The sequence below is a fragment of the Notamacropus eugenii genome, chromosome 1, assembly GCF_028372415.1.
Source record: "Notamacropus eugenii isolate mMacEug1 chromosome 1, mMacEug1.pri_v2, whole genome shotgun sequence".
Taxonomy (NCBI): Eukaryota; Metazoa; Chordata; class Mammalia; order Diprotodontia; family Macropodidae; genus Notamacropus; species Notamacropus eugenii.
The window spans coordinates 487,108,549-487,130,711 of record NC_092872.1 but is presented as its reverse complement, the minus strand read 5'-3'; the positions used below and the strand labels follow the sequence as shown (position 1 = coordinate 487,130,711).

The 22,163-nt window shown below is 44.8% G+C and overlaps 1 protein-coding gene across 3 annotated transcripts in view; it reads right to left on the bottom strand.

Annotated features, from left to right (window-relative positions):
• Positions 1-22,163, bottom strand: part of RXRA (retinoid X receptor alpha) — a 434,404-nt gene that overhangs the window by 274,850 nt on the left and 137,391 nt on the right. Inside the window, exon 1 of one of the 3 annotated variants that reach the window (XM_072632906.1) lies at positions 17,577-17,890. The exons of 1 other annotated variant lie outside the window; for it this stretch is intronic. In XM_072632906.1, the coding sequence (XP_072489007.1) occupies positions 17,577-17,604 (28 nt within the window). In that variant the 5' untranslated portion in view covers positions 17,605-17,890. Of the gene's footprint in view, positions 1-16,613; positions 17,235-17,576; positions 17,891-22,163 lie in introns of those variants that run through there. One more of the 3 variants, XM_072632907.1, reaches the window with a different exon arrangement.

Genomic DNA, 22,163 nt, shown 5'->3' with positions numbered 1-22,163 from the left:
ATTGTTTCTCCACTGATTTTTGTATCCCGAGAGGCTACCCTAAGGGAGGTACAAAATATATTGGTACAGGGAACTCTATCCATAACACCGAGGCCTCAGTGCCTATCAGCAACCTCAGCGTTAGCACATCCCGAAGCATGGAGAGGTTTAGAGATTTGCCCAGGCTGAATAAGAGGAAGTACTTGAATCCAGAAATCAAGGGTCAGCTCTCCCTCTTGATCCACTATCTCCAATCTAGGTGTGGAAGACAAATCAGGTGAAGTGAATCTGAGCCCTAAATCCTGTAATCCTATGACTCATTGATCCAATGATGATGAAACCCAAAGGCTGGGGAAGAAGGGAGAGGAATGGGCCCCTCCCTTAAAAGGGAACAAAGGAAGAAAAATTAACTCATTCGTTGTATCCACTCATTCTCCTAGCACTTATTAAATGCCTACTGTATACATACAGCATTACACTAAGGGCACTGGGAGAGATGCAAAGACAGTTCAAACCCAGCCCCCCTGCCTCCCCACAGTCTATAGCGTATTGCAGTAAATCCACAGGGATGCAATTGCCGGTCCAGCCTCTCCAACCCCTCCACTCTTCAAATGGGGTGGGATGGGAAAGGCCCCAGGCCCCTTCTCATGCACTTCCTGCAGTTGGTTCCACAGTCACTCCCCCTGCCACACACACACCCCAAAATAGAGTCCAGTACCCCAAGAGGAGTGAAACTGCAGAAAAACATCGAAATTGGGGGGAAAGGGGACAGTGTTATGAAGGGCCTCTGCCCAGTGCAGCCAAGAACCTCAAGGTTCAGTCTTCAGATTTACTTTCTAAATATCTGTCCTTTCTTGATAACTGACCAGCAGCTTCCAGTTTGAGATTCCACAGCCCTGTGGTCAGCCAGTCATGTATTTTGGAATAGAGCACAGGACTTGAGAACATTCTTATAAAGCTCAAAATCGTGCAAGAGAAATATGAGTGGTTTAGAGGGGGATGCAGAAAAAAAAAATCTACCAGATCTTTTTCTATGGATCTGAAGGGGGCAGGCCCAACAATGGGGTTTGGGGGGGGGGTGGAGAAGGAAATTGGAGACTGCATTTTACATGGCTTTGGAATGCAGACCAACATGAAAGTCAGCCCTGGGCAACCCAGGCAAGCGGAGGGAGTGACAGTTTAAGAGAAAAGACTTTGAAAGAAGAAGCTACCATCACCATCCAGTCACTCATAGACTACAAGAGCAAAGTCTAGTGGAGAGCCCAAAGATATTCCAAAAAATTCCTACTTCTGGGCCTCTTTCTTCTGCCAGATTAGAGACAGGTTCCCTTGTTAGTGAGATGAGTTCCTTCCAAAACTGTCATATGAAATAGGAAGGGGAAAAGAGCCATCACTTCCTGGCAGAGTCCAGATCAGAGGTGGGGAACCTGCTGCCTCAAGGCCACATGTGGCCCTCAAGGTCCTCAAGTGTGGCCCTTTGTTTGGATTCAAAGGGCCACATGTGGTCTAGAAGAAGAGAGAAAGCTTTGGTTTCCATTCACTAACTACTAGCCCTCTTCCTAAACTTTAGCCTCTCCTCTCACCCCAGGAACTCTTGCCTAGACAGCCAAGACCAGCTATATTGGATGGTGGACATTCTACTCCCTCCAGAATGGCTGGAGTCCCAGGATAACATGATTCCAGAGTTGAAAAAGTCCTTGGAAGATCTTGTAGAATCTAGTCCAACCCTCTTCATTTGACAGATGGAAAAATGAGAATATGAATAGTACCAACCTGACAGGGCTGTTCTGAAGTTCAAGTAAGATATTTTATATAAATATATATGTATGTGTGTGTGTATACACACACACACATATGTATACATATATACATCTATATGATATAATATATACATACATATGTATGTATGTATGTATGCATGTTTATGTACATATACATATAAGTGTTTTGTAAACCTACAAAAATACTAGCTGTTATTATTTGGCCCATAAGCCAAGGCAGCAGAGTGAGTTCTAGATCACCATTCAAGGTCAATGACGTTTTACTATCTTTATCCGTGGCTAATGACGCAAGTGGTTTTGGTTTTAAAGTCATAACCAGCTTGGTATACAAATCTCTGCCTTAAGCCCATCTGTCCTTTCTAGACTAACATTTTATCCACCATGGCTAAAATCCCCTCCAAGGTTACAATACAGAGTGGAAACCCTTCTCCAGAAACCAGGCTAAGATCAAGATTGACCTGGAGGAAAACTGGCCTTATCTCCAAAACGCAACTTTACTCCCCTCAAAAGGGTCTCCAGGGCAGTAAACCTAGAATGTTAGTCCCAGGGGAAATACTTCCCCTAAGGAATAAACCATAACCCTCTGTCAAGTAACCTACAGTTAGTCTCAATTGTGTTAAAGAGACATATGGGATCATCCAAGCATCCCATAAGAGTCAGGGTTCAGCTTAAAAGAACAAGTCCCCAGCAGGTGTGAAGCTTATCTGTTAATTAGGTAGCAGGTGAGCATAACAGAATTTTGTTGAAGAGATGAAGGAGAAAAAAGGGGAAAGTGTTACAGAAGCTGATAAAAATGGGCCACTAATTAGGACAATAGAATGTTAGCACTGGATGGGACCCTAGAGAACATCTATGTCAACCCCTTCATTTTACAAATGAAAAAAACTATTCAACTCGCTGAACCCCCTCATTCTAAGGATGAGAAACTGACACTCAGAAAGGTTTAATGATTTACCCATGATCACCCAAGCTAGTGCCAGTGGTACAATCTGAACCTAGGTCTTCCTGACTCCATGTCTAGCTGGCATTTTCTCCATCACCTTAGGCCAATCACTTCACCTAAGGACAAGTTTCCACACTGCAAAAAGCAGTTGGGCTGATTCACTAAGGTTCCTTAGAGCTCTAAAGATTCTGTTAAAAAAAAAAATTCTCAATAAGATCCAAAGGAAAACAGATGGATTTTAAATAGAGTTTTCTCTCACCAAAGCTAATAAAACTAGATGCAGGGCAGGCCTCCAAGAGGTCACATCAGCCCTTCATAAGGAACAGAGGGAAAAAAAAGAATATAGCAAATGAAGATGGAAAAAGCAGAAACCAAGGGGCTACTGGAAAAGCATTTGTTTAGGGTCTTAAAAGATGCATGTCCCCTCCTTGCAGCATGCCTCCAAGTCCTCGCTCATTCTTGACATCTAGCCACCAAGAATGTTACCAGAAAAAAAAAGCCATCCTATATGATGATTCAACAAAAATAATATAACTTTCTCTTATCGCAGCTGATGTCCATATTCCCATTGTTTTCTACCATAGAAACCCAATCCCATCTCTCCTCTCTCTGAGCGGCAATAGCACAGATGTTTGGCCACTCTTGTTGCCTGTTAGAATATAAGACCTCCTACTTCACTGTCTGGTAATAGGACACTAAGTAAGTACCAACTGGATACAAAGGCCAAACTGGCAGCTCCTGAGGGTTTCACACTCCCCGCTAGTGGCCTCTGGTTCAAATTATTTTTCACACAAATCCATACACCTCCAAACCAGGATGGGAGGGATATCTTCCTATCACTAACTGCTAGCTCCCAATCTAGGTGAGGGGTAACTGAGGGAGGGGTGGTGGAGAACAGATAGAGTTCTCAGATGAGGAAAGAGAAAAAGCCAGAAGAAATAAAACAAGGAAACATAGCTCATCAACTCTATATTGGGTGAACTTTTACTGCAAAGGTGTGTGGACTGGGAATGGGAATTGGAGGGGAGATACAGGAAAGCACGAAGACAGTCAACTCAACCAACTAGCGTTTCAGGAGACCTAGAAAAACAATTCCCAGATCAGTCATATCTATTACACATATACACAATCACACTCACAGAATAAATAATACATATTTTAAAACTGTGTATTCTGAGACTGTCTATACCATACTATAGAGATTAGTCTATCTAGTATATGAATACACATACATATATAAATATATATATACATACATATATATCCCATTATTTTCATGCATCTGCCTTAGCCAATTTTATTTAGCTACTTTCTGGACCATTTCATGCTCATTCGGCTGCTGAGCTAGACAATTGCTTCGTAACTCTAGGGTGCAATTTCACTGTCGGTGTGTTGAATATCTCACACAGGGCTGGGGTGTGTGCAGAAGCAGCCCCTTTCCTTCTCCCCACCCTCCTCTTCGATCATCCTCCCCTCTCCCAGCCTTGCCAGCAAGCCTTCTATTCTGTAGAATTTTCCCCCCAGACGTCTCTTAAGAGGATGCGGAGAGAGCTAGGCCTCTCCCTCTTGCTTACTTTCCTACAAGGGGATTGCTTAAGGACCCAGGGCCTACAGAAGGCTCTAGGTTTTCCAAAACAATAAGAAAGCTACACTTACAAGTCAAAAAGGGAGGGTTACATTCTTGCTACTGCAGTTTGGGAGGGAGGGGCGTACCACTACCCCAAATTTCACCCCCTTCCTGAGTTTGGCATCATTTCAAAGTAGCACCAGGTTCCTTCTGCTTTGTGGTGAGAACCCCCATCCTAACCACAGTCAACTTTCTAAAAGTATGATGAATACATTTTCTGAAATAAAAATCAGAGCCTATGGTCTGAAGGGCAATCCTTTTACAAAGTATATTTTTTCTTGAAATCTGGAACTATTCTAGAAAATCTGGGGTGAATGATCACCACGTCTAACTAGTTTAATGAGAGACTCAGACTTGGGGGTATGAGGCGTAATGGACAAAACAGAACAAATAAAATTCACTTTAGCTCAGTTTCTACAACTGTTACTATAGCCAGCCAGTCCCCTTCACAGAACTAACATGAAGACTGAAAGGGTAGGTAAGAAATGTATCACTGGCAGTTTAGAGCATCAGAGCAAGAAAAGTCCATAAAGTACTCTATTAAAAATAAAATTCTGTCATTCACGACTCTAGAACATTATCTAAATGATGGAGCGCTTACATAAAACCTCTCCCTCTACAACTCTTTAAGATAATGAAATTATTATGCTATTTTAAAGATGGGAAAACTAAGGCTCAGAAAGTTTAATAAGTTCCAGCGGTGCCACTTCTTTAGCAGGGTGACCTTAGGTCAGTCATGTTCCTGGGTCTCAGTTTCCCCACCTGTAAAATGATTAAAGGATCTCAAGATCTCTTCGAGGTCTTTTATTGAGCCAGGGGCACAAGGTTACTAGTGTCAGAGTCCACCATGTGCTGGGGGACCTGAAAGACCTCAGTGACAGAGGGTGGTGTTGGAGGGGCAGGGGCTGTCCTGAGGAACCCTCCTGACCTCCTCCCCAATCCTTTAGAGTTCAGAGAAAACTCTATGTCTTGGGGGGAGTATAAAGCCAGGGGCCTGAAGGGGGTTGGGGCAGGCCAGAGAAAGTGAGTGAACTACACCTAATAAAATGTAAATGTCCCATGGAAGGGGGAGGGGCCGTGGAGGCCGGCCACCCGGAAGTCCTGCTGGCCACCCGGCCTGATATCATGGGGCTCCTGGGGCCACAGAGCTCACTCTCCTTTGTGGGGCGGTCTCACCTTGCCAAGGACCTAAGTCCTCTTCCATTCGGAGTCCATAAAACCCAACTGATTTATTTAGTTGAGAGCGGCCAAGAAAAAGGACCAGGAAAAATGTCACACCCAGATGCAAGCACCATTACCATTTTATGAGCACCTTTTATCTCTGAATCGCACCTCCCCCCATTTCCCCAGATATCACCGGAAAGAGGAAGACCCACTAGCCTAAGATCCCAAAGGCCCCAGGGTCCCAGGTAGGGTCCCAAGGGACCAGCTCCCTGATCCATCCATGCAGAATCAGGAAACTGTGACTGTCTGGCAGGAAATCTCAACTACCACAAGCCTCACTGATTCCTTGAGGTTTCCTGGCTAAGTCAGTGGTGGGTTCCCATGGAAACATCAGGAACCAAGCAGAATCGGAACTTAAGTCTACCAACCAGGCCCTTCCAGCTCCTTCAGGGTGACTGTGGTTAAAAAAAATCATTATCATAATAAAGTCAAAGAAAGGAAAGAGACTTAGGGGATGATGTGGGAATAGGGCAGTCAACCTGTAGCTCCCTGAACAGAGATCCCCAATCTCCCATTTCCCCCAACTCAACACAAGGGATCACTCCCCCTGGGGCAGCTCTTCCATCTATTACCTCTTTCTCATATCACCCACCCTGCACCTAAGAGGCCCAGAAATGTAAGGAATCTCAAGGAACCTCCTTCATTAACCAGCAGCATTATATTCACTCCTTGGGGAGCTTGTCCACTGTTCTGTCCTGTCACTTGGCATGCGGGTTCAATTGAAGGTTTTACCTGAAGCCTGATTCCCAAGATCTGTCAGCCCTTTCTCCTGACAGGCAAACATCGCCAGCTGGCCCAATTAGCCAGCCACATCCACAGACCACCCTTGCAAGCCAGGTCTGATCCAGGTTTCAAGGAAAAAAGGATAAAATTTCCTAGAGGGCAGGCAGGGTCTGGGGGCCTTCTCTCCTCTACTTGCTCATGCTGTACACATGTTCCCCTCCATCATGTTAAATAACTACTAACATTTATGTGACATTTTAAAGTACACAACGTCCTTTCCTTACAACTCAATGAGGAAGGTGGTACAAATTATAATTTCCAACTTAGAGATGAGGAAACTGAGCCTCAATGAAAAGGAAAACGTCTGGCTCACCAGTTAGCATTTGATCTTGTGTTTCTTTCTTTTTAAAGTAAGTTTTATAGTTTTTCAATCATTGCACATATAGTTTTCTCCCTCACATCTACTAAAAAAAGAAAAACAAAACGCTAACATTGGATAAACATAGTCTAGCAAAATATATTTCCATGTCGGCCACGTCCAAAACCACGTCTTGCCTATAAGTCTGTCACCTCTATCTCAGGAACAAGTGGACAGCATTCTTCATTGGTCCTCTGGAATCATGTCTGATTACTGCACTGATCAGAATTCTTACATCTTAAAAGATTTTGTACAAACAAAACCAATGCACCAAGAATTAGAAGGAAAGCAGAAAGCTGGGAAACATTCCTTATAGCAAGGGTCTCCAATTAAGGCCCATTTCTCAAATAAATAGAGATCTGAGTCAAATTTATGAGAATTCAAGCCATTCCCCAACTGATAAATAAATGGTCAAAGGTTATGAACAGGCAGTTTTCAGATAAAAAAATCAAAAGCATCTACATGCATATGAAAAAGTGCTCTGAACCACTTTTGATTAGAGAAATGTAAATTAAAACAACTCTGAGGTACCACCTCATACCAATCAGATTGGTTAACATGAGCATAAAGAGGAAAACTACAAATGCTGGAGAGGATGTGGGAAAATTGGGACAGAATTCATGGGTCTTTCAAAACTATATGTTGTTTTGTTTTGGGTTTTTTGCAACGTTGATATTATAGTCTAAAATATTCTCCTGGTTTTGCTCCCCTCACTCTGTATCAGTTCACACAAATCTTTCCAGAGGTTTCTGTGAAACCATCACTTCCATTACTTCTTCCAAGCACAACTGTTATTCCATTAAATCCATATACTTTTAAATTGTTCAGTCACTTCTATTATATACATAACAGCTACTGTCTTCTCTGTCTACCACAGTAAAACTCAGTTTCCACCACCGTCTCCTCCTTTATCTGTTATAACAGCATCTTAACATCTTCCTGCCTCTAGGCTTTCCCCTTCAGATCCATCCTGCACAAGTTGTCAGATTAATCTTATCTACACACAACTCTTGTCTTAATAATAATTCACATTCCAAAAGTGTTTTAAGATTTACAAATTTCATCACAATAACCCTCTGGGATAGGCACTAGAGAAATATTATTCCTACTTTACAAAGGAGGAAACTCAAGTTAAGGAAAAGGAAAGTGACTTATCCAAAGTAACACAATAAACACAAGGGAAGGTAATAAGCATTTATATAGTGCCTACTATGTATCAGGCAACGTGGTAAGCATTTTTTTAAATAACTATTTCATGTGATCCTCACAACAACCCTGGGAGATAGATGCTACTATTATCCTCATTGGGGAGTAAGTGACTTACCCAGGGTCACAGTGAGAAAGCATTTTGAGGCTGAATTTGAACTCAGTTCTTTTAACTTTAGGACCATCACTTTACCCACTCCTTTCCCTGAATTACTTTGTTGTTTAGTCATTTTCAGTCATGTTGACCCTTTGGGATCCCATTTAGGGTTTTCTTGGCAAAAATAATGTGGCTTGCCATTTCTTTCTCTAGCTCATTTCATAGTTAAGGAAACTGAGGCAGAGTTAAGTGACTTGCCTAGGGTCACATAGCTAGAAAGTATTTGAGGCCAGATTTACAGTCAGTAAGATGAGTCTTCCTGACTCCAGACCCAGCACTCTACCCACTGCACCAGCTAGCCATCCTATACTACAAGCTGCCTAATATAATACCACCCCACCACCCTTTTGTTCAGAAAACTTTTACAGCTCTGTCATTAACTGAATTCAAGGTCTTCCATTAGCTTGACTTAATGGTCTTTTCTTCACACAAGGCCTGGCACTCAGGGATGGGGCAGCTAGGTGGTGCAGTGGATAGAGCACCAGTGCAGGAGTCAGGAGGACCTGAATTCAAATCTCACCTCAGACACTTGACTCTCACTAGCTGTGTGACCTTGGGCATGTCACTTAACCCCAACTGCCTCATCCTGGGTCATCTCCAGTCATCCTGATGAATATCTGGTCACTGGATTCCAATGGCTCTGGGAGAGATGTGAGGCTGGTGATCAGCACAGCCCTCCCTCACTCAAAACAAAGTCAAGTGCAAGTCATGTCATCATTTCTCTGATGGCATGGTCTTCAGCAACAAAGGACAAACATACATACACACATTTACCAGGCACTCAGTAAGTGCCAAATAAATACTTATTAACTGACTGACAAGCCAAATTCTATCTGCTCATCCCCAAAACAAATCCAGTGTTTTCCTGTCTCTCTGCCTATGATCATTGTTCCCTCTACCTGGAATGCCCCTTCCTCTAGCCCTTAGAACCACCAGTCCACTAAAGCCTCTTTTTCTAGTCCTAACACAGATGCTGCCTCCTATAGGGATCACTCTCTGGAGGAAGTATATGTTAACAGAACACCTGGTATGCTCTCCTCACTGACTTATCACAGTCTGATTTGACCCCATACAAGACTCTCTGCTCCCAAAGTGGGAGAGACCAAGGCCTTTCTACTGTGGTTCCCTCTGACTGCTAGCAAGACCATCTATGGTAGCTGTTTAATAAATATTTTTTCAATGAACGGACTGGTAGGTGTTCGTTAAATACTTGTAGAGTAGGAGAAAGCAAAGCGAATCCTGCTAAGAAGGGTGCTGAGGCAATATCACTCCAGGGAGAGGAAAGCACCAACTAGGAATCATTTTGAGCTACAATTAAGATAAATAAGGTCACCAGTGAACTTAATTCAATATGTATTTATTAAGCATCTGTTACGTCAGTATAGTCTGGGATATTTTAAAAGCAGAAACCTGGATTCCTGCCCTCAAGCAGCATCCAGACTTGTCCATAAAGGATACAGAAGACATTGGCCTCCATTAAAGCCTCGCTTCTTGTGGAAGTGGCACTAGGCTCTCCAAGGCTATGCCAACCAGGCAGCCCAAGCTCTGTCAGATTCCAACGGTCTGGAGAGGTTCAGACTACAGCCCTATCGATGGACTTTGCTTGTGTTATACAAAGAACAACCTGGCTTCATCTGGACAAGTCCGTCACCAGGAGGGTTGGTTCCCAGGCAGGAGATGAATGGTTTTTGGCCAGAGTCAAAATAGATGTCTACTAAGACACGGAGGGGGATAAAGTAATGGAGTACAAGGCAGTATACTTGCCTTATAAAATGCAAAACTGGGTGGTACCAGCAATAAAAGCTTCCTGGAGGAGGTGTAATTAATCTTCTCCCTAAAGGATGGGTAGGATTTCAGTCAGCACAAACAGAAAAGCAGTCTGAAAATGTAAGACAATGTTGTCATCAGGTGACAAAGTTAGGGGGCCAAGGGGGAATCCCTAATCTCCCTCCAAGAGGCATGGCTTCACACCAGGAATGATCATTGGCCTGCTGTCTACAAGACAAGCAAGTTACAGATGGACTGCATAGTTTTAAAAAAACATAACACGGCACCATTACGAATCCACTCTGTAACCAAGGAGGGGAGGGGAGGTAAGAAAAGGAACAAGCATTTATTAAGTGACTACTATGTGCTGGGCACTGTGCTAAGCATCTTTTAAAAAACAGATATTATATCATTTGATCTTCACAATAACCTTGGAAGGTAGGTGCTCTTATTATTTGACAGTAAGGAAACTGAGGCAAACAGAGGTTAAGTGATTTGTCCAGGGTTACACAGTTAAGAAATATCTCAGTCTGGATTTAAACTCACGTCTTCTTGACTCCAGGCTCAGAATTCTATTCAATGTATCACCTAACCACCTATGGAACATTTTTCCTTTTCTATGCCTCAGTTTCCTCCTCTGTCGAGCAGGGATTACAATCTCTACCAGGTTCCTAAAGGACAAACGGTAAAGATCTGATAGGTTCCTTTATATAAAGTACTGTATAATACATATGCTATGCAAAAATATAAAGTGTTATATATTCATAGATCTAGCTGTAGAGATACGTGCTACTTTTTCTCCAGCATTTTTCTAAAGAACCAAAAGAGGGGTGGGGGATGAGGGGAGTTACAGACAGGGTTCCCTTCAGAATTCAACTTGTAGAGACCTTGGAAATAGTAAAGCTTGAGGACCCCCCCCTTTCATTCTTTGTTTCTGTTCAACAACATTTCCTGCTAGTTCCAGCTTGTGTCTCCTAAAGGCTGACTTGCCAGGACAGCAGAATTTTCTGTACAAACAATGAGAAGTCCTGGATAACAGAATTCCATTTCAACTTTCCTAGGTAAGGGTTAGAAGCCCTGAACACAGGTTTCAGCAAGTAGGGGGTTGGGAACCTTATTCAGGGGAGTCCACCTTATTTCCATATACAAGGTCACCACTAGCCTTAGCAAGTTCATGGTTAGACAAGGAAACAAAATCGCAGCCAGCTTCTCAGGCTTGTCCTCTTTTGGGGCTGCTTTTGTCACCCATCCCCAAACCCCAACCACAATACTCCTGCAGGTCAAAAAGTTGGATCCCTCAGTATTTACCAAAACAAATTTCCTAAGTCACAAATAGTGCCCAGGCCCCAGCTTCAGCTGCAAGGCCTGTCTTCAAAGAGTGCCATGACTGCTATTTTGGGAAGCTTCAGAACTTGCTTTAATTTGGGTCTCTGGGGCTATGACATCATCAAACCCCTTGGTCAGATTTCAGGCTCCCCAAACTGACCCAGTGCTGACGAGCATTCTCATTATATAGGCTGTTAATGCTCTGATATTGGGTTGGGGAAAGAAAGGGGCCATGTGAACACTTTTCCTTAAATTGTTAAACAGAAAAACCCACTACAACCACTCCCCACTCCTACCACACCAGAGCAAATACATCTTTTCCCCCAATTCATAAATCCAATCCGGCAAGCATTTCCATTTCTAAGCTCAGTCTTTATACCAGCAGTTTCCGGGAGAATGCTGATGAAAAGACGGTCTACACTCACCTACAAGCATTTCTTATTCTCCAGCCAGCGCAGGTTTAGGACTGCAGCAACTTCAGGGACAATCTTAGAATGTCTCAGCGCCAAGGGCTTTTAAGAACATCTTCTGGAGGTGGCGAACCTGTGGCCCTCTGGGTCCTCAAGTGCGGCCCTTTGACCAGAACAAATCTCCTTAATAAAAGAATTTGTTCTGTAAAACTTGGACTCAGTCAAAAGGCCTCACCCAAGGAGCTAGAAGGCCACGTGTGGCCTCGAGGCTACAGGTTCCCCATCCCTGGGCCAGTCTGCTCATCCCCCATCTGCCAAAATTCTTCTGTTCCTTCCAGGCTTAACTCAGGTGCCCTCTCTTCCAGGAAGCCTTCTCTGATACACCTCCCCGCTAACACACAGCCCCCAAAGTATTCTTCTTGTCCTCAAATTTCCAGACTACAAGCCTCCTTCATCCCATGTCTCTAGTGGGAGCACACTCACCCACCCCTAGCCTTTTCCCATCTGAAAGGCAGGTACTGTGCCATTTTTTTTTAATCTTTGCATTCCCGAACACAGGGCCTTACATACAGAAGGTGCTTAATAACTGCTGAGTTGACAGGATTACAGAAGGGGAAATTGAGGACCAGAGAGAGGAAGTGATTTGCTAAGCATCACACAGTTGATTCACAAATCAAATCAGGAGTTCAACCTCTCTGAGTGACTCTTTAGGGTGGGGAAGGAAGGGTGAGAAGTTGAAGGGTGGGGCTTCCCCACAGCCTCTGGCCCTGGACCAATAACTGGTCACAACCCCAGCCCTCAGACACTCACCCCGAAGGGATTAGCCTTTGTTGACAAAAGGGTTTAGGGAAGTAGCAGTTTAAATGTACCTTCCACCCCACTAGGAATTCAGAGCTAGGCCCCGGCTTAGAAAGAATGAAACAGTAGTCTAAGTCTGCTGTTCTCCTCCAGGGGTCTGCTCATAATGAACCTGCTCTGAGCTGCAGACCCCACCTCCCAGGCCACTGGAGAACCCTGGCCACAGCTAGAATCCCAAGGAAGGGTGAAGGGCAATGCCAAACGTCAAAATGAAGTTGCATTAGTAAAGGGGAGGATGAGCCCAGTAAGTGATCTCCACACAGCTCCCACTCTCCTTCCCAAATGCTGTAAAACGACTTTTCTTTCAAGAGTTTCCAAACTCCCCAAGCCTTTTCTGAGGCTCTTCATTTCTCCATCTGCTTCTTCTCTGGGTCTCAAGGGGACCCCTCAAGCAAAGAAAGCAGATCCCTGGAAGAACTTCCCCCTCCCCCAACCTATTAGCACAGCTTGCCCAGAGGGGAGCTTTGGGTTCTGGGCACAAACACCCCCAAATATTCCCAATTTCCCTTCATGGATTGAGGCATATAATCAGGCATGGTTGTATGATGTCAGGACTAGAAATGTGGAGAATTAAAATAAAGTCCAGGGGGTTCTCCCAAGCTAGGAAAAGAGATGCATGCCTGGTCACTGGGGTACAGGGAATATTTAACAAACTGAGCAATGAAACTATATTATCAAATAAAAATTAATTTTAAAAATTATTATCCTATTAAAATGAATCTCTTTCTTATGTGCCTGTGTATGACAAACTCTAGAATTTACTTCCTTTCTTACTGACTAGGAGAGTAAGGTTAAATGACCTAAAAAGTTTGGAACCTCTAATCAAATCCAACCACTTCATTTTATGGAAGAAACTGAGAATAAGAGGAATGTGACTTGCCCAAGGTCAAACAGTTTATCAACCATGGACCCAGGCTTTCAGAAAATTCAGGATTTCGAGCATTCTTAAATTTAACAACATTTCCCTGCTGTTCTCTTTTTAGGAAAAGAACTGTGAATATCATTCATAATGAACCTGTGTATGACCTTGGACAAACAAACCTCTCTGTTTCTCAGTTTCCTCATCTGTAAAATGAGGACGTTGACCAGATGGACCCCTGAGCTCCTTTTCCTCTCCTGGTCTGTGGTACTACAATCCTCTGGAGAAGGGAATAGGAAAAAAAAACTAGACTAGATCTCTGCTACTGAACTGCTATGTGATCTGGGTTTGCATCACTGGGAGTCAGTTTCTTTACCTACAGAAGTGATGGGGTTGGATTAGAAGGTCCCTTCCAGCTCTGTAATTCTATGATCATTCAAAACGAGATTCCAGTGACAAAGCCTCTTGGAGAGGCTGACCTTGAACTGGCAGTTCATGGCAAGACAGCATGGCCACGGAGTTTCCCCTCCACAGATCTCTTTCAACAAGGGAACAATTCAGTTGTCGAATTCTAATCCTCCTCCTGACTTCTCTGAAACAAGAACACCTGTCCTAGCCCAACACAGCAAGTGATAATAAGGCTATGTAGGGGAGGCTGGAGGTGTGGAAGAGGCAGGGCAGACAGAGAAGGGGACTGAAGGGAGAAGGGAAGACAGCCCAGAGAGCAAAACCAAATAAACAGAGGCCTCGAGACCATTGAGAACCAAGGAGACAGGCAGGCCATTCTTTTCACAGATGCAATCCTTCTGAGAGAATCCTACTGTTGTGTATATATACAAGGCTATAATGGTGAAAAAATAAGGTCTAGCCTGAGTCTACTCCCAGACCAGTCAGGGATGCTAAGCACTTCTTTCCATCACTAGCCACTTGTACCACCACCCCTTCCTGGCCTAAGCTGGGCTGGAGAAAGACAATTAACTTAAACCAGGGACACCTGGATGGGGGGGAAATGTTCTAACAGAAGAAACCTGCCCAGTTTCTAGTCTGAGAAGGGGACAGATATTATGTAAAGCTAAACCCAGGGATCCTACTCTCCAGGAGTGAGAGACAACACTGCATGTCTATGAACATGGAAGAGGGAGCAGACTTGTTTTATACAGAACACAACTGGGTGTGGTATGGAGGAGTGACTGGGAGGCAAATTTCAGTTCATTTTAAAGAACGCTGTTATAAACAGAGCCTTCAGAAAACTGACCTGGTTTCAGGTAGTGAACTGTCTCCATCACTGGTTATATGCAAGCAAAGATTGAATGACCCCACCTGCTAGGTCCTGTAAAGGAATTCCTGTACTGGATAAGGAAGGAGGTAACCTAAGTGACCCATAAGGCCCTTCTAGTTCTAATATTCTATGGTACTATTTGGGGAGGAATCAATGTAGACTTTCTGTTTATCATAGTTACACACAGTCTCCTTACCAAGGATTTGGGGAAACATCACATCATTCACCAGGTCTTGCCAACACTTTTTTTAATGGGAAAAACTAAGCCACAACTACAAATCCAGCTCTTCTCTACAAAAAAAGTCTTAAGCTAAGGTGCGCAGAGCTCTCTCCAAGGCTGGCTCACCACCTCAAAAACAGCAAATAACTGTTGGTAGGCCAATTCCTAATTTTACCCCACCTCACCTCTCCTAGTCACCTGTGCCTTAAATATGAATAATTCCCCATAGTACAGAGAGAGTTGTTTACATCACCTCCCTCCAAAGATGTAAAACATTCCACTGTGGGGGAGACAGGAGGGTACTTCATGTTATTATTGTATCATTAATAAACTACCCCCATTTTTCACCAGGGGGAGAAAATTCAGGATCTTCATTATCAATCAACTGTTTTAATTAACTTTTAATTAACTTCAGGCAGAAATTTTTTTTCCTGTCAGCCTGGCTATAGCTATCTCCCCTTCAATATTTTCTCAGCCATTCATTTATAAATCTCCCCACCTCAACCCCCACCCCACCTCCATACACACACAGACACACACAGACATACAGACACACAGACACAGACACACACACACACACACACACACACACACACACACACACACACACACACACCACAGACCAATTCTCAGTGAAGAAATAGAGTGCTTGTTAACCCAGACTCAAGAGAAAGTCAGGATTCTGGGGAACGATACTTCCAGAGTAGAGTATTAAGTGCCCTTACTTTCCTGCCCCCCTCCCCCTAGTTTGGCCATAAAAACCTGTTCATACACTACCACCCCTAGTCGGTTCCAATCGCTTTTATACCAGATCAATAGCCAGGCAACACAGTTCTCCCTGAATTTCTTGGACCTGAGGCTTGCCACATAGGCTAGTCCAAATGGTCCCATCCACTGAGTAGATACATACAAAATCCTTCTCATATATAACCCCGCCACCCCTCCTCGTTTCTTAAGGGCAGGTTTGTTTTTAATTTCACCCTCCCTGAAGTTTTGCTTTTATATTTCCATTCATTAAAACCACAACAGAGAGGGTTGTTTTCTGGTTTGTTCTATTGTTTTTTTCCTTGAAAGGGCTGGGGAAAGGGGAGGGAGGGTCTGATGCAATGAACTGAAGCCGGGAGTGTGGAGAACTCGCGTCAACGAGTCTCTGGTTCCTAGGTACCCGCCAACGGGAGCTGCCTCCCCAGCAAGCAGGCAGACAAGAAGGCAAGCTAGGAGGCGAGAGGTGGATTGTGGTTTAGGCAGAAGCTCTGGCTCTGAATTTCCTGGCTTTTGTTGATCTAAGTTAGTCCTCCATGTTATTTTAGCAGTCCTGTGCCACTAACTGTCGAGGAGCCGGGAGGCACAGACACACTTCCATCTCACCCCTGGGAGAGGAGGAAGCTTTCCACGCCTGGCTCCCAATCCCAACCCTGGGAGCAGCTCGGGCTCTAGGCATGGAAGGGCAAGTCAGCCTTTCCCCAGGCCTGCCGGGGTGGGTTTCTCCGGGAATCCCTCACCTTTGGAAAGCTATACTTGATCGTAAATGTATCCATGCATCACCTTTAACCCAGGCAGGCCCATTCATCTCTGCCAGACTGCTCACTACAAAAGACTGCCGTTCCAGAGGAGGGAAACGCAGAGAAAAAGAGAAGGCAGATTTTTGGGGGGGAGGGAGGTAAGGTTAAAGTCAGACCACATTCAGCATTTGGGGAGGGGGGAAGAATCACAACCACGTCCTTTCAACCTGCCACCTCTAAGTTCCATCTCCCCGCTACCACCCCTAGCCCCAAACTAGCACGAAATGAACCTCATGGGAAAGCAGACACTTTCCTCCCCCCGGGCGAAACCCACCTTTCTACCAGGCCCGGAGAAGGAGGGAGAGCAGAGAGTGGGGAGCTGGCACCCACCAACCTTGACGACTCTCGGTCCTCTTTTTACAACTCAAAAGAGCTTCTTTATAACACCATAAACCTTTGCTCCAAGTCAAGGCCAGCCTTAAAGACAAAGTTTGGCTGTGCGTTAAGGGTAGGGGGACCCCAGGACGCCGGAGCCCGTGGAATTTGCGCACTGGGGCTCCCCAGGCGGGTCTCAGCTCCAATTACTTTTCTCTTCCCCCCTCCACATGCACCCCTAATTTCCCCACTTCGGTCGGGGGGCTGCCTGATTGGGGGATTCGTCTACGACTGGGGGAGGCAGCTGTCTGCGTTAGCAAATCCCCGTAACTCGTACCCCTTCTCCGGGGTCACTGCATACCACCGGTCTAGGTTGCCGTGAACCCGTGCCCCCTTTGCCAAAAAACACACAAGAATCCCCGGGACCCCCGGACTCGGGGCACCCCGGACTGCCGATCCCGCACACACGCCCCAGAAGGGCACAATCGCCCACTCCGGTCCGCTTTGCACAGCCCGGGGGAAAAGCGGAGACGTGGAGACTAGCTCCTTCCCCACCCCGGGCCGCCGCCGCCGCCACCTCCACCGCGGCGCAGCCGAGCCACGCACGCCGGTGCCCCCGCGTGGGGCGCCCCGCGCCCCCCGATCGCCCCGCTGTCTTCAGTCCTCCTTCCCCCGGCTCCAGCCGGGCGGATCTCCACTAGCCACTCGGAAGTCAGGGCACTCTTCTCGAGTCTCCCCCACGTTCCCTCCCCAGTTTGCGCTGTAGTTAGTCTCCCCCAGGTTTCTTTCTCCTGCTCCATTCCCCACTGCCCCTCCTTCAAAAGAAAAAAACCCCCACCCCCCACCCCCACCTCCCGTCTCGCTCCCAGCCCGGCAATTCCCCTACGTTTTCAAAAATGCAGCAAGAACCCGAGCAACTCACCCAGCGGCAGGAAATGTTTGGTGTCCATATCTGGTGGCTAACTCATGCCAGAGGTCGGTGGAGAAAACAGAAAGCAACAAAGCGAAAATAAAAGAGGAGAGGGGTGGGTGGGAGCCTCGCAGTGGGGGCTCCTGGCTCTTTATTCTTTGAAAAAAAAAATTAAAACAGTAATAGTAATAGTAAAGACAAGGAAGATAGAAAATCCAGTGACGGTGCGTTAAGGCCAAGGCAGGGGGAGTTGTTGCAAAAGTCACCCAACAATGTAAACTACTTGTGTCTCTGTGTGTGTCTCTGCTCCCAACTACTGGAGCTGCAGTGCAAAAGGGAACCCAAGGAGGGGGACTATGACGGCCGGCGCTGGGAAGCAGCGCCCAGCTCAGAGCCCCGAGCGCTTGAATGAAGACGCCCTGCCCAGGTTCCGCGGCTGGCGGCGGGCGCTCGGTTGCAGCAAAGGGGGTGGTGATTGTTTGGGGTTTGACTTACCCCCCGCCCTGGCCCCCTCCTTAGAGGGCCAGATTAGAGCTGCTAGCCAAGGCAGATTTCTAACTCACGTGGAAACTGACAAGTTCACCCCTGGGTCTAAGAAGGGTATAGTGGTATTACTGCTTTGGGGTGTTCTGTAGATCAATTCCCTTTCTACCAAACAAAAAAAAGGAAGAAAAAGAAGAAAAGGTGGGCAGGTTGCCCTATAGATTCATTCTACTCCAGCAAGTCCCTTCGCCACTTTGACCTCAGTTTCCACATCTGTAAAAATGAATACTACAGGGTCTCTAAGGTCCCTTACAATTATAAATATTCTGAGTCCCTCCTCTCCTTCCCCCCTCCAAAGTGGGGAGGAGTGGGGGGTGTACAGTTTCAATCATATTTTGTTTTCTTTTTCCTTCAAAGATCCTAGCCAAATACTAGTTGACAATATGATGGCACCTCCTAACAGACCACACAAAAGATACCAAGCAGCCCCAGGGGGAATATCGAAACTTTCCCATTGTTACTCATCAAGATTAACACCTGGTTGGGAAATATTAAGAAAAATTAGACTCCTAAGCCAAAAAGTTCTCTCCTATAGAATGAAAATAGAGCAGGAGATGAATAGGCATTGAATGGCATAACTGGAAAGGATTCATATCATAGGATGTCACAGAAGGAAACTTAAGAAAATTGAATTTAGAATATGATTTGCCAGACATGGAAGAGATAGGAAGAATATACAAACATATAGTTAGTTGAAGAAAGATCTTAGTATGTGAAATGCTAAGATATACACCATAGTATATATAAATAACATGAAATACCAGAGTTGGAAGAGAACTTAGAAGTCATCTAGTACATCAGGAAGACTTTATTTAGTTCAACTCCAACCTCAGCCACCTACCAGTTTAAGAAGACCTTGATAATCTTAAAAATTGATAAATACATAGTTTTGTGTGACCCTGGGCAAGTCACGTAAAGTGACTCTGCCTCAGTTTCCTCATTTGTAAAATGAGAATAGTAACAGCACCTACGTCAAAGGATTGTTATCAAGATAAAAATGACATAATATTCAAAAAGTCCTTATAACTTTTTTAAAATTTATTTAATTTTAAATTGATTTATTTTTTTTATTTATTTATTTAGTCTTCAACATTCACTTTTACAAGATTTTGAGATTTTCTCCCTCCCTCCCTCCCCTCCCCCAACCTGATATAGGAGGCTGTTATTAAGAGGAAATTGGTACCCAAAGAACAAATGTGACGACCAGGGTTACATTGGAGAGAGGATCTCAAATCCTTATTAATACATCTTTGTACTTATGAATTCATTTGTACTCCTCCAAAGACTATCAGCTTACTTAGTTTACACCTTCTGGCATTTCTGTGATTCTCTCCCCCCCACCCCCATGTGAGATGACCCCAGAAAGTTCTAGGCCTGATAGCTTGCTTGTCTGGAAGTCATGGAATAATAAAGTGCTGGGTTCAAATCTCACTTCGGGCATATTTATTACCAGTATGGCCATGAGCCATTAACCTTGTTAAACCTCAGTTTCCCCATCTGTAAAATAGGGATAATAATATAGCACCTAACTCAGAGGACTGTTGTGAGAATCAACCAAGGTGACCCGTGAAAAAGGATATCTAAATGTGAAGTATTATTATTTAAGGAAACACAATATGTGACAATCAAGATAAGCAAATGTGATACATTCAGTGTTAATCATGTGCTTTGTGGGACGAATCATCGAAGGATCATTTTAGATAACAGCACTTTAAAACGTGAGTCAACTTACAAAAATCCTATTTGTAGACCATTTTTTAGGATTACCATAGATTCCTTCAGCTAGCCTCCAACAGAGAAAAACTGTTTCCCCAATCGAAGACTATATACCTTAGCTAAGTTAAGCAATAATGAAGGCAATTCAGGCGGAGAGGGGCAGCAGCCAAGCAAGAGATAGAGGAATGACTGGCTTGGTGTTTCCCATCCCCACCATTAAGAGATAACACTTAAAACAAATGCCCTAATCGTTATCATCATAATGAGTAAGCCTGAACATTTAAATGACACTTTATTGTTTACATAGCACTTTCACACTCCTCACAGGATACTCCCAGCCCAGTGAGGTAGAGCAGACCAGGATTATCGGTCTAATGTTACAGATGGAAAAACTGAGGCACAGAGAAATTTAGTGTCTTGTCTTGAGGGTACATGGGGTCATAAATGTCAGAGTAGAACTCGTGTCTTTTTATTTTTATTCTCTGCCTAAGGGCTCACAATTTCAAGGGCCAGATATGCAGAGCCCAAGGTTTCTCTGTCCTAAATTTTGTGCACCCCAGGATTACCAACCATTGAGAGTCAGGTTAGTGGGAGAAGCACTGAGTTTAGAAGTCGAAGAGTCGGATTCGAATTTCAAATCTGCACTTACCAGCAACGTCAGCCAGTATTTATTAAGTGCCTACTGTGCACCAAGCACTGTGCTAAGCATTCAGGCTACAAAAAGAGACAAAAAACACCCATTTCGCTCAAGATGCTCCACGGTGACTTTAGGTGAATCGTTTTATCTGTCTCTGGGCCTCCTTTTCCTGATCTGTAAAATGAGATTGTCAGAGTAGCTCATCTCTAAAGTCCCTTGCCTCTCTGAATCTGTAATTCTGAGCTCCCGGGAGGAATTGCACTATAGGGACCCGGGGGCATGGGGGTATAACTAAAAACCAAGTTCTTCACTCACTGCCTCACCAGCACCTCATCTTGGCAGTGGGGAGAGAGAAGTCGCCGGCTCTTTCCCGCACTCCTTTGGTTCCAGAAGTCCTAGATACCACAGAGTCAGGCTTCCTGAACCCAGACTGAAAAAGCTAAGGAACAGGGCCCCGCCAGCAGCTGCCCATGTTTAAACTCAGCACTCCTTTGGCTTTTATTACAACCAAAACAAAACTCCTGGCAGGCCACTCCTCCTCCCCTTTAACTCCCCCTTCTCCACCTCCTTCCTTCTCCCCTCCACCCCCCCCCCCCCCCCAAGAGGATGTCTTTCAAGGCATCAGTGTAAAAATGATATTGTTTTCAGGGAGGGGGCGGGGTGGGGACTGGGGCTAGGATACACACTCGGGGAGGAAAAAGGCCTTTTAGAAAAAGCAACCCAGTCCTTTTTCCACCCTCATTCCTCTTGTTCAGTGTGTCTGAACAGTGGACTTGGCACGTGTTCCCCCAATTAGCAAGATCATTTGCTCCCATTCTGAGACCTCGCCTGCCAGGTTCTCTGTCCTTGTCTCTGTCAGAGGGGAAATTCTAAGAACCCCCACGCTCTCAGCTCTGGAGACAGTGCAACTGTAGACACTTCAGTATCATCTCTAGCAGGGGAGAGAAATGAGAATCATCAAACTAGTAGAGCAAGCCCAGGCTCCTCAGACTGGTAGCACAGATAACCAAGGGCAAACTTTTAGACAAAGTAACCTTGCAAAGAGATGCAAAGAGCTGGCCCGCCTGAACAAAGTTTTCACCATCTCAGCCTCTCCACCCCCCAGCCCAAAAGAAAAATCAGGCCACTCTCAGTTATCTGAGTGTGGATTATCTGTGGGATGCTCCCTTCCATTCCTAGTTAGATCTCAGAACTGTTGAAAAAGCAGTAGGCTCATAGAAAGGTTAGAAGGGGTCTTTAAAGGTCATCTGCTTCAGGGCTTTCATAGAACCATAGATTTAGAAAGGGAAGAGATCAGACCTTGGAGGTCAGCTAGGTCACTCTTCCTCCTGTTACAGATGAGGAACTAACACCCAGAGAGGTTATATGACTTGCCCAGGGTCACACAGCTAGAAAAATTAGCTAAAGCAGAATTTGAATTAACTTCCAGACCAAATACAGACACGAATCTGCAGCAAATTTTTATCAGTCTCCAAACCTTTATAAACAAAGGTTCCTGTTTCTTAGAACCTATGATTTTTTAAACCTTATTCTTTCCTTCTACTGTTCCATGTTTCCTTTTCTTTTCATCCCCCAGGTCCTTGCTCTCTGATCTCTGGAGAGAGCCCACCACTGAGACTGTTTGAACCAGAGTGACCAGCAATAGAGAACTGAGATACTTTACTGATCCTCAGGACGTATTGTGTTGGGAAGAATAAATCTAT